The sequence below is a fragment of the Anolis carolinensis genome, chromosome 5, assembly GCF_035594765.1.
Source record: "Anolis carolinensis isolate JA03-04 chromosome 5, rAnoCar3.1.pri, whole genome shotgun sequence".
Lineage (NCBI taxonomy): Eukaryota > Metazoa > Chordata > Lepidosauria > Squamata > Dactyloidae > Anolis > Anolis carolinensis.
Genome location: NC_085845.1, coordinates 152,925,571 through 152,943,124, shown reverse-complemented (window position 1 = coordinate 152,943,124; position 17,554 = coordinate 152,925,571). Strand labels below are relative to the sequence as shown.

At 39.3% G+C, this 17,554-nt stretch overlaps 1 protein-coding gene across 1 annotated transcript in view; it reads left to right on the top strand.

Annotated features, from left to right (window-relative positions):
- ptprr (protein tyrosine phosphatase receptor type R) overlaps positions 1 to 17,554 on the top strand; it is a 129,751-nt gene that overhangs the window by 81,332 nt on the left and 30,865 nt on the right. Inside the window, exons 3-6 of the mRNA XM_003221163.4 lie at positions 9,420 to 9,533; positions 11,323 to 11,475; positions 12,680 to 12,790; positions 15,039 to 15,301. Of these exons, the coding sequence (XP_003221211.3) occupies positions 9,420 to 9,533; positions 11,323 to 11,475; positions 12,680 to 12,790; positions 15,039 to 15,301 (641 nt within the window). The remainder of the gene's footprint in view (positions 1 to 9,419; positions 9,534 to 11,322; positions 11,476 to 12,679; positions 12,791 to 15,038; positions 15,302 to 17,554) is intronic.

Genomic DNA, 17,554 nt, shown 5'->3' with positions numbered 1-17,554 from the left:
CTCTTTTGTTTTCTTGCCATAGAATATACAGCACTTTACTTGCAAACCAATTGCCTATTGAAAAAGGTGAGGCTTGATATCCATATATCTACATTTCAACATTTCAGCTTGTCAGGAGAGAAGAACACAATATAGAGGATGCCTTCAGGGAGGGATGCATTTGAATGAGCGCAGCCTTGTTAGAGAGGTTAAAAATAATAAGGGGGGGGGGGTTGCTATGTTCAGAACAAGAGAAAGAACAAGGACATGGCAAGAGCCCTGCAAGGAGATAGTGACATGATAATAAAAAGCAGGGAGAAATCTAAACTGTTCAGTGCCTGTTTTATCTCAGACCTTTCTTTAAAAGAAGGCAGTGCCCCAACTAGTGAAAACAGAACAAATGGTGCTGTAAGAAGGGAACTGCAGTCTGGAATAGGTAAACAAGTAGTACTAGAATATCTAGGTATTCTAAATTAATTGTCATCTTTCAGGAGTGCTCTAGTTGTCTGTATGAAAAGGGGCTGGAATAGATGGCCCATGTTTAACCCTCCAACTTTAAAATCCAACAGTTATATAATTGTATCATGCTATTGAGCAAGATGTGCCAATCACAGTTGTGCAGAGCCTATCGTTAAGATATAAACACAGAATACACTGCATAAAAAATACATTTGTGGTACAAATTCTCCACTGAACTGAAGAAAAAGAAAGTTTGCTCAAACACTGTTAAATAATACATTTGCAAGCACTGCTTTAAAATAAAAAAAACATTGGAGCTGTAGTTCAATCAAATAAAGATTTCAAAGCTCTGCTTTGAAGAGATTTTTAAAAGTCACATGTTTCAAAATTCAGGAACACAATGTTTCACAATTGGAAAAAAAACATCAGAGTTATAGTGCAAAGAAAGTTAAGGGAAAGTTTGCTAAGCTCCATTGTTGAGTTGATGCCATTAACTCATCCATGGAGCTTAGGCATGTTTTCTCCTCCCCACCCCTTCTCCTTCTCCTTCAATTAATGTGGATTACACACACACACACACACACACACAAACTGATAATTATAATTATCACCAAATATTTGGAAGATGGGAAAATGTTACTCGTGGGGGACTTGAAACTGTTTAACTGGCTTCTCTCTTACTGATAAAGTGAAGGAGCCCCCTCCTCCTCCTCCTCCTCCTCCTTGTCTCCTTATGGGGAACTTGAAACTGTTTTACTGTAGCTTAGAAAGAATGTTAAAAGATAGTGCCTAGTAACTCCATTTGTTTTTTTTTTTTCTTTATATGGTAGTTTCCTAGTGTGTATGCAACGAATGCACACTAGATGTATATGGAGCCCCAGGTGGCATAGCGGATTAAACCATGGACTGCTGAACTTGCTGACCAAAAGGTCAGAGGTTCACATCCAGGGAATGGGGTGAGCTCCCGCTGTTAGCCCCAGCTTCTGACAACCTAGCAGTTTGAAACCATGCAAATGTGAGTAGGTAGATCTCTGGCGAGAAAGTAACAGCGCTCCATGCAGTCATGCTGGCCACATGACCTTGAAGATGTCTATGGACAACACCAGCTCTTTGGCTTAGAAATGAAAATGAGCACCACACCCCAGAGTCAGACACGACTGGACTTGATGTCAGTGGGAAATCTTTACCTTGACTTATGCAACGAAAATAAGATTGTGCATGAACAAAGAAGCTAAATACATGTGATTTCTTATAAAACATGTGATTCTGAAGAAATAGAAACAAGTGTAGATATTAGTGTGCTTATGACAGAAGAATGCTATAAAAAGCAAGCCCACCTAATTTTAGGTGTGGCCGTTTTTTTCTCCAGCACAGTTGGGCTGTCACCTTTGGCCAAATCTACTCTTGAAATCAGATACTGTGGTCCATCATCTCCTTGGTAACAGGTTTGGGTGAGATTACACAACTTTACTGTTGGCAGTGATAATAATCTTTATCGTAAACCATTGTGGCTATCTACTACATATGTGTTTACTCAAAAAGAGGTTTTACTGATTAATGGGGTTCAGAACTTTAAAATCAGTAAAACTATGGTAACACATTCTAGTCAAGGTGATGAAGAATTGACAATGAGGAAAAAAAAAAACCATCCAAAACAGGTGGGGGAAGAAAAATTATCAGTGTATCTAGACAGATAGTAGAAAGAGAATGAAAATGAGAAGAATGGAATGGAGAAGGAGGGGAGAGAGGAAGCCCACAAAACATGAGCCTTTTTGCTCTTCCTTGCTTCAATGGCTTTGAGAAGTAACAGAATAATGGGCAGAGATAGCTGGGTGAACCTTATGGAGTGCCCACAACAAGAGCTATGCTTTGAGACTCAGGGCTGGAACATAACATCTGGAATTCTAGAAGGGACCTGCTCATTCATACACTCACCAAGTGATGTGGATTACACTAGCTAGCCTCCTTCCAACCCAGCACTAGGCTACTCATTAAGGTTTCAGGGCTCTCTAGACAAGAGATTAAGAGAGCAAGTAAGAAGATATTGTGACCACCTGTTTTAACCAAGTGAGTAGGCTGCTTTTCCATCCAAAGGAAACAGCAGCGTTAACTATCCTTTCCCATGTTTCATGTCTGGTTGAGTCAGATCTTAGCTGTTTATTTTAAGAGGCATCTGGATATATTGCACTCCCTGAAGAAAATATGGAGAGAACTATAAAAAGTAGGGAGCTGAACAAATTTTCAAAGGTAAAATTGAAGACAAATGACAATTGAAAATGGCCCTTTGGGTATGTTTCCCCACTGTAATTTCATCCAGAGTGTCAAAGCCAGGAAAGGATAAATGGGCTATTTTTCTCAATAAAGAAAGTCTGAAATGAATGCTTTCAACAATGCATATTCAAGCAGAATATTTATTTAACTTGGAAAAATTGGAAATTGAAATGCTACAGGTTGGTACACAAAGGGCTCATCTATATTGGGCTGTTTAGCCCAGTGTAAATATGCCCCAGAGCAGCCTGGATGATAATGCCAAATTCAGGCATGATCACACATGGTCAGGAGGGAATCCACCCTCATCTGTTCCAGGTCACCTCCACCTCTCCTAGTCAGCCACAGAGGTCCATGTCAGCTTCTGGCCATCATGGGTGCCTCCGCTGAAATCAGAATGGGTGCCCATATGGCCAGAACAAAGGAGTAGGATCTCTCCTCTTTTATCCAGATTGTATGAGTGTACCATTCTTACAACAGCAGAGACACATGACCAGGTTGAAAGAGGATTGCCTGGACATGAGGGTTCCTCTGCCAATGTCAGAATAGGGGGCCTGTGACAAAATGAGGATTACAGTGTTCCCTCACTTATTGCAGGGGTTATGTTCCAGGACCACCCGCGATAAGTGAAAATACGCGAAGTAGGGACGCTAGGCTTCTCTTTAAGAAGTAAGTAGAAAGAGGGAGGGAGGAAAGGAAGAAAGAGGTAGGGGAACAAGGCCTCCGTTTGGGCTCCTTCTCCACCCCGCCACCCGCACCTGACTGAGACCACTGCCACTGTAAATCATAATTTTTTTAATGATTTATACTATTATTTTAGTGTTACAACAACAACAACAACAACCTGGGGTATGCACTGGAAGTAGTTGTGCATCAGGAAGACAGACAGTCTTCCATTTAGTGTGAATCTGAAGATTTTTGCTAGTGTAGACAAGCCCCAATTTCTCTCCCACTTCATCCAAAGTATCACCTAAAACCACAGTAGCATTAAGTTTTATATCTCCGTGTTCAGAGATCAGCAAATTCTCTGAAAATGTAGTCTGCACTCAACAGGACTAATTGGCACCAATGTTGCTTTCATTTTGTGTTAAGTCTAAACATGGCTTTTTATTGAACCCACTGATGCCTAACAGGTTTTATCTAAGTTGCACATCTGATATGGTTGGCACTACTTGTTTTAATAGGGTTCTAATTGACTGGGTCGAGATCCTGCCTCACATGCTTTTCTATCACTGACCCACAGTGTGATAAAGTAGATCATAGCTGCCTATCTGCTAACAGTTTTTCTCATTCCACTGGCCACAACGTATTGTAGCAGCATCCTATCCCTCAGCTGCCAGCATTACTCTCATCCATCCTGACTGTATACATTTAGTCATTTCAAGCTCAGTCTTTAAACGCATAAAACACTGAAAAGTGTTTATTTAACCTTTTCTCTCATTCTGCATAATTTAGTTCTGCTACTCACCCTGCATCTATGAGTTCTGAATAAAGGATAATACTTTATATTGTCCCCTGAAGGTAAATGCCACGTTTTCCTCCCAAAATCATATGGGGCTTTGAAAAATAATAGTAATTAAGACATTCAGGGAGTCATGCAGCCTGCAGGTAGAATCTTGGTCATCACTAAGCATGAACAAGAGAGAAAATTATTTATTAGTATGTGTTCTGCTATCAGGTATTTATGCAAGCTAAAAGCTTAAATGCAGCATAACAAATTTTTCCTATTTACTTGCAAAGAGAACTTTGCATACAAGAGATAATACCATGATTTAAATTACAATTTCTTTATTTGACTGAGTAAACACATGGTCTGTGTCTTTGTACCCGGGTTGGGAAACCTGTGGCCTTCCAGACATTGTCCAACTCCTAATGAAGAATCTGGAGATATGTCTCAAGATGCTCAGTAGATTAACAATTTCATAGAATTGGAAGAGACCACAGGGGCCATTCAGTCCAACCCTCTGCCATGCAGGAAAAGCACAATCAAAGCACCCCTGACAGATGGCAATCAAGCCTATGTTTAAAAGCCTCCAAAGAAGACGCTCCCACCACACTTTGAAGCAATGAGTTCTACTGCTGAACAGCAATTATGGTCAAAAAGTTGTGTCTAATATTCAAGGTGGAAACTCCTTTTCTGTAATTTGAACCCATTGCTTTGAGTCCTAGTCTGTAGGGCAGCAAAAGACAAACCTGCTCCCTCTCCCTTACGACATCCTTTTAAATGGGGTTGTATGTTTTCCGGGCTGTATGGCCATGTTCTAGAAGTATTCTCTCCTGACGTTTCGCCCACACCTATGGCAGGCATCCTTAGAGGTTGTAAGGTTAAATATTTAAATATTTTATTTATTTATTTATTTACAGCATTTATATTCCACCCTTTTCACCCCGAAGGGGACTCAGGGCGGATCACATTACACATATAGGCAAACATTCAATGCCTTTTAACATAGAACAAAGACAAGACAAACATAGGCTCCGAGTGGGCCTCGAACTCATGACCTCCTGGTCAGAGTGATTCATTGCAGCTGGTTGCAACTGGCTTGCTCTCCCGCCTGTGCCACAGCCCGGGCCCAATATTTAAACATGGCCATCATGACTCCTCTCAACCTTCTCTTCTCCAGGCTAAACATACTCCAGACCTTTATTTATTTTACTTGTCCTTTTCTGGGCACGTTCCAGGTTGTCAACATCCCTCTTGAATTATGGTACCCGGAACTGGACACAGATTTAATATATAAGTCAAAACATGATGGGCTTTTATCTATAAATCATACATCTTTTATACACCTTGAGATACATATCCAGTTTCTTCAGTGGATTTTATTGATTGCTCCCCAATTTTTGCTTCCTTTGTTGAGCTACTGATATCATTATCCTTCCCTACTGACTAGGCCTACTGATAATCAGATCTTACTGAGTCTGTATTATCCTCCCCCCCCCCCCCAGCAGATTTATTTAGTTAGTTAGAACTCTTATCTTCCCAGGTACTTTGTGACAATGTTAGCCCATGGCATTGATTGCCTAGAACACAGAAACTTGGAAACTGTAGCTAATAGTTGCAGTCGCTAGATAAATCAATTGCACTGGGAAATTGATTTCCCCCCAGAGTGACTATCTTCTTCCCCTTTAGACTCACAAGTCACAGCTGCCAACACATTTAGCACATTCAAGACTCTATTCTCTTTGGGGAGCAAGTGCCATAAATGATAAACAGTACAGAGCAGCCAAGAGTATGATTAGTTTGTGTTGTCTAACTTTGGCTGGTGCAATACTTCCTTTATCAAATTGCTTCCTTTGTGCCAGTAATATCTGGAGAAGATTTATGAAAGTTATGCTCTGTTATTTTTTGGAAGGTTGAGAGCCAAGCTCTAACTTAAGGTGCATCTACACTGTAGAATCAATACAGTTTGACACCATTTTGACTGCCATGGCTTAATATTTTGGAGTTCCTGAAATTATTGTCTGATGAAGCACCAACACTCCTCAGCAGAGAAGGCTAAAAATGTTGTAAAATTACAACTCCCATGATCCAATAGTTTTTTGCCATGGCAGTTAAACTGGTGTCAAGCTGTAGTAACTCTACAGTGTAGATATACCATTGGTATTTATTTATTATTATTTTATTTACAGTATTTATATTCCACCCTTCTCACCCTGAAGGAGACTCAGGGCAGATTACAATGTACACATAGATGGCACACATTCAATGCCATATGAACATAGAGATAGACACAGAGGCAATTTAACATTCTCCAGCTTCCAGCTTTCTGAGGGTATTTATTTATTTATTTATTTATTTATTTATTTATTTACCGCATTTATATTCCGCCCTTCTCACCCCGAAGGGGACTCAGGGCAGATCACATTGCACACATAAAGGCAAACATTCAATGCCATGACACAGAATAGAGACCGAGACAAGACGCAGGCACCGGGCTGGCCTCGAACTCATGATCTCTTGGTCAGAGTAATTTGTTGATTTGTTGCAGCTGGCTTGCTTTCTAGCCTGCGCCACAGCCCGGTCCTATGCTCGATTCCAGACACAGGGGGAGCAGCTGATTCATCATCCACTGTGACACCGAGTCCTTGATGGATACTTCCTCATTCCAAACACTGTTGGACGATCTTTATATTGTCGTAAATTAGTTAAATTAGCCTCTCCGCATAAGCGGTACCTAAATTTCCTACTTGATAGATGCAACTATCTTTCGGGTTGCTTAGGTCAACAACAAGCAACAACTAATAGCCATTTTTAATGGTCGGGTACTCACTCTGACACGGGCTGGCTTCGAACTCATGATCTTTTGGTCATAGTGATTTATTGCAGCTGGCTACTAACCAGCTGTGCCACAGCACTCCATAGCATCACCCCATATTAGAGGAAAGACATTGTAAGGCTTGCAGCCCTTCCAGACTTCCCCCTTCCTGATTTTTCTGACCCATGCAACAAGGGTGCATGGCTAAAAAGAAATAGGATGTGGTCTGTATGAGAATTGCAACATCAACCATGGCAATCCATAGCTAGATTAACCCATTGCTCATTTTATGAAGTCACAAAAGTTTAATGATGAGTTAGACTTTAGGTTTTGGTTTCTTTTATTAACTTCATAAATCTGGTGGAAAAAGTTGAAATGTGGGAGAGAACATAAAACCCATAGATTCACCTATTGAGACAGAGGAATTAGATGCTAATATTTTTAAAATCTGGCTTTGAATTCTTGTTAGGGATATAAAGAATATAAAGAAATCTTCTTATCCTTGACATGAAATAAAAATTTTATTTGTCATGCTACCCTGTCAAAATAAAATTCAGTTTCTGCAACTTTATTTTCCATATGAGGAAGCAATAAACAGCAGCAAGTTTCATGCAAAACTAGTTTCAACAGGGGCTTAGTTGAAGTGGTAAGTACGATATGCAAGTTAAGATACCGTGTTTCCCCGAAAATAAGACAGTGCTTCATATTAATTTTTGCTCCCAAAGATGCTCTAGGTCTTATTTTCAGGGGATGACTTATTTTTCCATGAAGAAGAATATACATTTATTGCTGAACAAAAAAATGAACATGTATTATATACTGTACAGTAGTTGTCATCATAAACCAGCATAACCAGACAAACTGTGAATCCTATCAAGAATTTCTTGTTACTACCAATATTTATTTATTTATTTACAGTATTTATATTCCGCCCTTCTCACCCCGAAGGGGACTCAGGGCGGATTACAATGAACACATATATGACAAACATTCAATGCCAACAGACAAACAACATTCAGTTTTAGACAGACACAGAGGCATTTTAACATCTTTCCAGCTTTCACGATTCCGGCCACAGGGGGAGCTGTTGCTTCACCGTCCACTGGTGGCTGTTCTTCCTCTTCCTTTCCTCGTGAGCAGTTTTATGGTGTTGTAGATTAGTTAAATTAGCCTCCCGCATAAAGCATACCTAAATTTTCCCTACTTGACAGATGCAACTGTCTTTCGGGGCTGCTAGGTCAACAACAAGCCGGGGCTATTTTTTAATTTTTTTTAATGGTTGGAGGCTTAACCCGACCCGGGCTTCGAACTCATGACCTCTCGGTCAGTAGTGATTTATAGCAGCTGGTTACTAGCCAGCTGCGCCACAGCCCGGCCCCTTGTATTTCCATGTACAAGACTTTATGGTACGTACATTTACCAATCCTGCATGCTCCGGTGTTCTGTTTGGCGGGCATGCTTCCAAACAAAAACTTTGCTAGGTCTTACTTTTGGGGGAGAACTTATATTTAGCAATTCAGCAAAACCTCTACTAGGTCTTATTTTCTGTAGATGTCTTATTTTAGGGGAAACAGGGTAGTTAGGAGTAATTTTGATACCCTGTTTCCCCCAAAATAAGACCTACCCCAAAAATAAAATCTATCATGATTTTTCAGCATTTCTGAGGATGCTCAAAATATAAGCCCTATTTCAAAAAATAAGCCCTAGATATAGTCAATTGCGAAAAATAAGACTGCTCCTAAAAACAAGCCCTAACAGATCTTTTGGAGCAAAAATTAATATAAGACCCTGTCTTATTTTGCAGGAAACAGGGTATTTTGGAAAAGGGACTTGGGAAACCATGTGCTCCATTTAGTTCTTTTTTTCTATTGACTGAAAAGGTAACCACGAGGAGAAAAGAAAGATAATTAATATGGTTCTTTTTCTTACTTTATGTAATATTTCACTGGATGCAATCATTATAGCAACTGCTGTGAAACTTGTATTCCAGTTAATGCCCTGGGAAGATAAACTTAGGCCCCCTCTACATTAGCCCTTTATCCCAGGATCTGATCCCAGATTATCTGCTTATCCCAGATTATATGGTAGTAAAGACTCATATAATCCAGTTCAAATCAGATAACCAGACGGCAGTGTAGAAGAGGCCTCATATACCAAGGTGTTGAGATTACAGGGAAATATACTAGTCAGAAGTTTCTTGACTTTGCTAGAGACTTACGGTTAAAGGAAGTAGGGTGGTTAATATTCTTTAATAGCCTTTGATGGGATGGAAGCTCATTTTTCCCACACCTAAAATAAATCTTGTTCTGCATTATAAAAGAAAATTGACTTCGCACATTATCATCTTAGAGGAAAACAAAACATTTGCACAATTCACTGAGGTAATTCATTAGCAGGGAACTGTGCCTGCTGAACTGAGCATTAACATTTGCATGTTTTGGGTTTGTTTTACAGACTCTTCAAATGGATGTAAACAAGCTGAATATCACATTGCTTCGGATCTTCCGTCAAGGAGTAGCTGCTGCTTTAGGACTGCTGCCACAGCAAGTGCACATCAACAGGCTCCTTGTAAGTGGCAAGCCTTTAATGTAACTATTTGTACTACTTTCTTTTCATGTTTTGAAATCCAGCCTTACTTGAACACTGAGAAGATTTCCTACAACTGCTGACTGCGGGACTAACACCTTATAGCCACCCAAGCTCACTAGTGTGACATATTCATGTAACAAGTCCAAGAACACATTCATTTAGATCAGTTTTGGCTTGTGGTTCTTGAGATGTTGTTGGATTGCAAATACAGGTGAAAAACTAGGTTGTTGTGCATTGTCCGGGCTCATTTGATAAAGGTTTTAATAAAGTTCTGACACTTGTATCATATCAATTACCATCTATTCATCAAGGAATACAATCTCATCTATTGGGGCACTATAGATCTCTAAACAGGCACCTGCAAACACACAGGCATTTAAGGGCTCATCTCTTTGAACACTGTTAAACTGTAACAACACCTTTTACATCTATAAGCTATCCTAGCAGGCATGTATCAGATTCATAATGGGATATATATTTATTTCAGCATACCCCGATAAAATCTTAGCAAAACTATCATTCTTTTACCAGTATGGTCTATTTTTATCAGTTATCAGGTATAGTACAGCTATCATGTACAGCATTCTTCTTATGTTGCAGGCTATCAAAGGCAGTCTAATCTGTGGGCTCCATCTGAATCTTTAACTTTTTCCTAGACTTAAGCCACTGCCAGTTTCTCAATGATACATACACACTCCAATATATTCTGCTTCCTGTATTGTAGTTTATATTCCAGGCATTGTCAATTATACCAGGTTACACTTTGTACTTATTGATTTATTTTGAGCCTACACAATCAAACTGAATATTTCTGAATATGTAACATGCCACCCCAGCCATAGCCCTTCTCTCAGGCTAGATCTATAATAATAATAATAATAATAATAATAATAATAATAATAATAATAATAATAATAATAACAACACTTTATTTATATTCCTCCCTATCTACCCAATGGGACTCAGGGTAGATCACAGTACACATACACAGCAAACATTCAGTGCTGTTTGGACAGAACAGAACAGACAGAAAGGAGGTATGTTGTGTTTGAAGTCCAGCTTCAGTGCCTTGGAGGTTGTGCTCAGAGGTTGTGCCTTTAAGGTCGTGCTCGGATTCAGCAGCAGGGGGGTGCTGTTACTCCATTTTCTATGATGAAGAGCCATCAGGACTTCTTCCTCCCTTTCGGTCACTGTTTTTGAACTGCTTAGGTAAACAATGAGCAGAGCTTGACAGTCAGGTACTCATCCTGATTGTGCTTCGAACTGGCCACCTTTCCCTTGGCATATCTTATTACTGCTGGTGATTTACCACTTGTGCTAAAGTCCAGCCCTACACTGTCCCCAAATCCCAGCATCTGATCCCAGATAAATCTGCTTCTCCCAGATTACCTGGTGGTGGAGACTCATATAATCCAGTTCAAAGCAGATAACCTGGAATCAGATCCTGGAATATAGGATAGTGTAGAAGGAGGGTCAGAATCTTATGTCCTGGTGGAAATGAATGAGATCACCACCAAACAACTAATTCTTCAAGCTATAGAAAAATGTGAAGGCACATTCAAAATGTCTAGCAGAGCTTTTGAAATTTACCTTTTTGGACTAGTGTAAATGTAGCTCTTTTCAAATGTCTGTGTTTCTGGCATTTATAATACCAGCTTGGGAAGAGAGGAACCAAACCATTGAAGGCTGTTACTAGTTCGGTTTCTTAAGACCAGGCTTTCTTCTACCCTTTTATATATATACTGTATATATAATTTTTTTTTACTAGGTCAAGAAAAACTGTGTTGAGCTCTTTGTATCACCGGTAAATAGGAAAGGAGTCTATGATACACTCCCATCAGAAGAAGTCCTGAGGTCTCTTAACATCAATGTACTCCACCAGAGTTTATCCCAGTTTGGGATTACAGATGTCTCACCAGAGGTAAGTTACTAACAGTGTAATGTTCTCCATCTCACCAAAAAAAAATGTGTTTCATAAGTGCTTGTTTTTTTATTTCAATTGTGGGCTTGGTTTCCCACTTTTGTGGGGGTAGCTGTTGATAGCCTTATGAAATTTCATCATACTAACATGGTTCATTTATCTTGTATACCAGGGGTCCCCAAACTTTTTAAACAGGGGGCCAGTTCACGATCCTTCGGACCATTGGAGGGCCGGACTATAGTTGGCCACCGAGCAATAATAATTAACAACAACAACAACATCAACAATAAAAAGTGGGTTGAAAGAGACCCTTTGGGCCATTGAGTCCAACCCCCTTCTGCCTTTGTGCACCAAAAGCACAAGCAAAGCACCCCTGGCAGATGGCCACCCAGCCTCAATGTTATTAATAATAATCATCATCATCATCATCATCATCATCATAATCATAATAATAAAGAGGGTTGGAAGAGACCCCTTGGGCCATTTAGTCCAACTCCTTCTGCTTTTGTGCACTGAAAGCACAAGCAAAGCATCCCTGACACATGGCCACCCAGCCTCAATGTTAATAATGATGATGATGATGATGATGATGATGATGATGATGATGGTTGGAAGAGAAGAAGAGACCCCTTGGGTCATTTAGCCCAACCCCTTTCTGCCTTTGTGCCGTGGGGGCCGGATAAATAGCTTCGATGGGCCGCATCCGGCCCCCGGGCCTTAGTTTGGGGACCCCTGTTGTATACATTGGCCCTCTTTGCTTATCAGCTAATTTTATTTGCACCTGCTTTTGGTTCCTGGTAAGGTTCACACCTGTGATAACCCGTTGAAAGAGTTGTGGGACAAGATGATGCAAGAGACTAATTGAAAATGTCAGCAGTTCTTGCTGACTTCTCAACGGTCCAACCAGGTGGTTTCCAAGAAGAAATTAGGCCTGGTTATGTAACCTGATACAGTTTGATATATTTATGAAAATATTTTTCCAGCAGCCACTAAAGAGATATAAAAGTCATCTTTTACTCATGTAAGACTAATGGTATCAAAATGGTTAGAAACGTGATTGGTATTGATTTACTCAAGTGCTTTATATTCTTGAAAAATAGTACAAAGATAAAAACTTCATACCTAGCTGACAAGGGCTCTCAAGTGCGCACCCAGAACCATGTAATTACATGTTGTTTTCCTTTTGTGTTTTTGAAAATCAAAGAAAAATGTTCTGCAAGGCAAGCACGAATCAGGCAAACTCTGGAGCAAAGAAGGGTTTTATGCTGTCATCATCTTTCTCAGCATCTTTGTTATTATTGTGACATGTCTGATGGTAAGTTGGTTGCTTTAATTTTCTTTTCTTCGCTGGCACCTATCTGAAAAGTAAAACCTGCCTAGTTGTTCCAAAAGATATTTGTGTAATGCAATCTGTCTTTAATCTGTAACAAAGGTAACTCTGCAAGGTCAGGTTTGGCATAAATTTTAATTATTTATCTCTGACAAGTGACATTTATGTTTAACTGATTTTAAAAAGATGTTTTTGATGTTTATTGTATTTTTTTACAAATGTCCTCCATTCAACCACATTGCTTGCAGCCATCATAGCCAAGTATATGGTTGAGTATATTGTCACAAATCCATAATTATGTTGTTCTTTGAACAGGAAAAGTGAGTGGAACAGGGGCTAGGGTGATTACATCTTTTTGAAGAGAACTCCTCATGTGACAACCTGAAAGCCAAATGGGTGGGAACAAATTGCACATTTAGCACCCATTTTTTGCACATGCTGTCCTAAATACAATTTCTAGATCTAACTAGAATAGCCAATTGAGTCAAATGATCAATGGCAGCACAAGTTCCAACTAGAATAGCCCATTGAGTCAAATGTCTTGACAAACATCTGTATTAAGACACAGTACAATTGGCTGTCACTCCCCGCTGATTGCGCTCTGAGGAAAAAAATTGTTCCTTTCTACAAACTGTGGTTAGAGTTACAAAGTCCAGAATCCTGAGATAGTTTTGCTTTTTGGCTAACTTAATTTACATTCACACACTTTCTTCTAAGGGCCCTTCCACACAGCCCTATAACTCAGAATATCAAGGCAGAAAATCCCACAATATCTGCTTTGAGCTGGGTTATCTGAGTCCACACTGCCATATATTCCAGTTCAAAGCAGATAATATGAGATTTTATTCAGCTGTGTGGAAGGGGCCTATGAGACCATAAACAGGATATTATTGACAGTCTATTCCACTCTTGGTGCTGTTCTCGTTTATGGAATTGTTATCTTTGGTTTTAAAGCTCAAAATGTATTGGCTCTCCAGACTGGCAAAATGCTATTGGGAGATTTCAAGACCTTCTTTGGGTATGATTATGCCATTGCCTCCTGTTGTCTCTCCCCCGGTGATAGCATTTCTGAATTGCCCTTTATTAGTCAGCTTCTATTATCTGCAGTGTTGGGAGTGTGATAATCCCTCGTTTCCTCTTTACAACCAGAGCAACAGCCTTTTTATTGCATTGTTACTTTCATTTTGATTATCTCGGTTGTGAAACTGGGTTTGTAAAAATTAAAAGAACATTGCTTTGGCTTCAAAGGGAGAACTAATAATGAAAACTCCCTCAATAAGGGTGACCATCTTAAAGAATAAGGAGGAAACAATTAATGGGCAATTGCTAGCATACAAAGGAGTTCACTATTATAGGAGATACTTTGGAGAATATATAGTATGACATTCCCCATGGGAATGGGTGGCATTGCTGTCATATTTGGGGAGAATGGCAATATATTAGATGCCATTCAGATTATAGAATTATGTCCATTGTGGACCAATAAAGGAGGGCACACTGCCTGTTCTGAGTTTGAATTGGCCCTCTGACAAACAAACACACCCACAAGCTGCCACCAATTATTTGTAGTGTTATTTTAAATGTATTACTGAGGCAAGCAGTGCATTGGTAACCCACATTTTTAGAAGTAATTTTCACAGCTTGGTGAGTAAGAAGTTATTCCTGAACCTAAAACATAACATTAAGTTGAAGGCAATGCCAGATTCCTATGATTTGGAGCCAGATTTTAAAAAATTGTCTTAGGGCCCTTCCACACAGTCACATAACCCAGAATACCAAGGTAGATAATCCACAATATCTGTTTTGAACTGGGTTATCTGAATCTACACTGCCATATAATCCAATGTGTTTTTGTGTTTTGCTCCAGCATGTCAGTCTGACATTTTGCCTTAGCATCTGTTGATAGCAAAAAGGCCATAAGATTCAAAGTTTTGAATCTCCAATAGACTGTATTTCTCATCAGCTCTAGTTACCAAAGCTTGTGGTGAAGGATTCTAGGAACTACGACCCAAAAAAAATCTGAAGTCATAAATTACCAATCCCTGATCTAATAAAAATCTTGAATGTTGAATACAAAAATATGTTGAATGAAATCTGATTTTTTCAGATTTAATACCAGTGTTATCTATTTCCTGTGATGGTTATTAATATCCACTTCATTATCCAGTTCATTTCATTAGTTTGTGTCTTTTCAGACTGTAAGATAACAAATTCTTTTATCTATTTTCAACAGGTTCTGTATCGACTGAAAGAGAAAATACAATTTTCAGTGAGGCAAGATAAGCACAAAAAACAGGAAATACACCTTTCTTCCGTCCCACTTCAGAAAGCTCCATCTGAGTACAAAGCAGCAAGCAGAATGGTTCAACCGGAACAAGCTCCTAAAGTTGTAAATGTTGTAGTAGATCCTCAAGGACAATGTCCTCCTGAGTTCAAGTCCAGCCTTTCGGCTAGCCCATCACCTTTCAAAATGAAACCAGTGGGATTGCAAGAAAGGTATGGTGATGCCATTGTTGATAGTACTTATCAATGTTAAGGCATTATTCCATTATTTCCATTATTCATCACCATTAGTTAAACTACCTAGGGATGATGGGAATTAAGGTTCAACAATATAGATTCTCTAGTCCTGCTTTGCAGTGTTCCAAAATGTAACCCTTCAAGTCATGTTTTAAAGTTAAACTGATATGCTAAGTTTGTATTTCTGCAGCAAAAACAATGGGCATAAAACACCTATAAACTAGCAAATAATGAAATAATGGGACTTCAGCATCCACAGGTTTTGATATTTGCATTAGGTCCTACAACCAAATCCCAAGGGACCAAGGATCCACTGTACATTGTAGAAAGCCTCAAAATTCAGAGACACATAAGTGAAAGTTTTCCTGTTTGCACATTAGTATAGGAAATGCAAATCAGATTATGCTGCATTAAAAAAAAACCTATTTCATCCCTACCCCTACATGTCATATGATGTTTGACTATGATCTCCCTATATTACTCCTAATTACAGATTGGCCTGAAACAGTGGTTCTCAACCTGTGGGTCCCCGGATGTTTTGGCCTTCAACTGCCAGAAATCCTAACAGCTGGTAAACTGGTTGGGATTTTTGGGAGTTGTAGGCCAAAACACCTGGGGACCCACAGGTTGAGAACCACTGGCCTGAAGTGTCATTCAATAAGAGCAGTTCCTTTATCTATTTGACATATTTATTTATTTAGATTTCTCATTATTAGAAATATTTTCTAATCCTCCAAGCTCACTCTATAAGTCAGTATGGTGGGTGCTGAGAACTTACCATGCTAAATTGCCTTGGTGTGGAAATGATGTTACTAGTGATGGGCAGTGACATCTAGAGGAGAAAGAAAATATTGGCCAAGCATCTTATATATAGCCGTAGTCAGGGATATATCAGGGAGGCAAAATAACAACATTGCCCCCCTCCACCCCCCAAAAAAATGAATTGCAGTAATATACAAGTTCAGTCAAACATTTTAGAAATACAGTTTATGTATCCAAAGAATAGAAGCATAACCAAAGGAGTGCAAACAGCTTAGAATAGTTTTCAATGTCTCATTCTCTGCAATGGTAGAAATTTGGGAACCGAAAGAGAATTACAGTTGCAATGCAACAATAATTAGAAAACTTCAAGCAAAAACATACCATAGGATCGAGAACATTTCTAGAAAGGACATATGCAGGTAGATGAAATCACAGGTACTAGTCAGGTATGGGATTCGTACTATATAGCTTGTCTAGACTGCCATATAATTCAGTTCAAACCAGATAATCTGGATTTTATATGGCAGTGTAGAAGGGCCTAGAGATAACAGCCTATTGTATTATGTGAATCTCCTTGCAGATCCATTCATTGGGGAGGAATTCCTCTTGACCGGTTGAGCTGAGCGCTATGGAAAGGAAGAACCCCTTTCACAGATAAATCTCTCATTTGCAAAAAAAATAAATAAATAGACGAAGCATGTTTAACTTAGTTTTTCAGAAATTCGAATTGTGTTATAAATGGGTTGTTATTGTTGTTGTTAAGCCCAATACTTTTCTGTTTTCCTACATCTCAAGAACTGTTACATCTTCACAAGTTGCATCTTCATATCTCCATGGACTTGTTATGGGGGAAGTTGGGAAGAACCTTGTCCAAGCATTTGCATACAGCGAGCCCTTGGCATTTGCTGTGGTTCAGGTCCAGGACCAGATATGAATAACAAAATACATGGATGATCAAGTCTCATTATATATACAAATTGTGTTCCTTATACAAAATGATGAGCAACTGTGCTAAAGAGATTGAAGATCCATGAAATGGTGGGAAGCTATAGCAGGATTTGTCTACATGTCAATATAGTGTTCAGTGCAAAGCAAAATTCGGGGTTTTTTATTTCTTTCAAATATTTATGAGCTATGATTGAGCTTCTAGAACATGGCCATACAGTCCGAAAGACTCACAGCAACCCATATATAGAGCCTCTACTCTCAGAGGAGCCTCTCTGCTTCAAACTATTCACTTCCAGCTATAGAAAGTTAATAAAGAAAGAAGTTAATTTCTTCGCACTTCACCTGGGTCCTTTCACATAGCAAAATTATAAGGCTGCAATCCACTTTAATCATCATGGCTACATCCTATAGAGTGCTGGGCATTGTAGTTTGGTGATGCTGAAGAAGTCCCTGGCTCACAATAATGAATATTCCTCCTGAACTGCCATCCAGAATTCCATAGAATATTGCTATGACAAT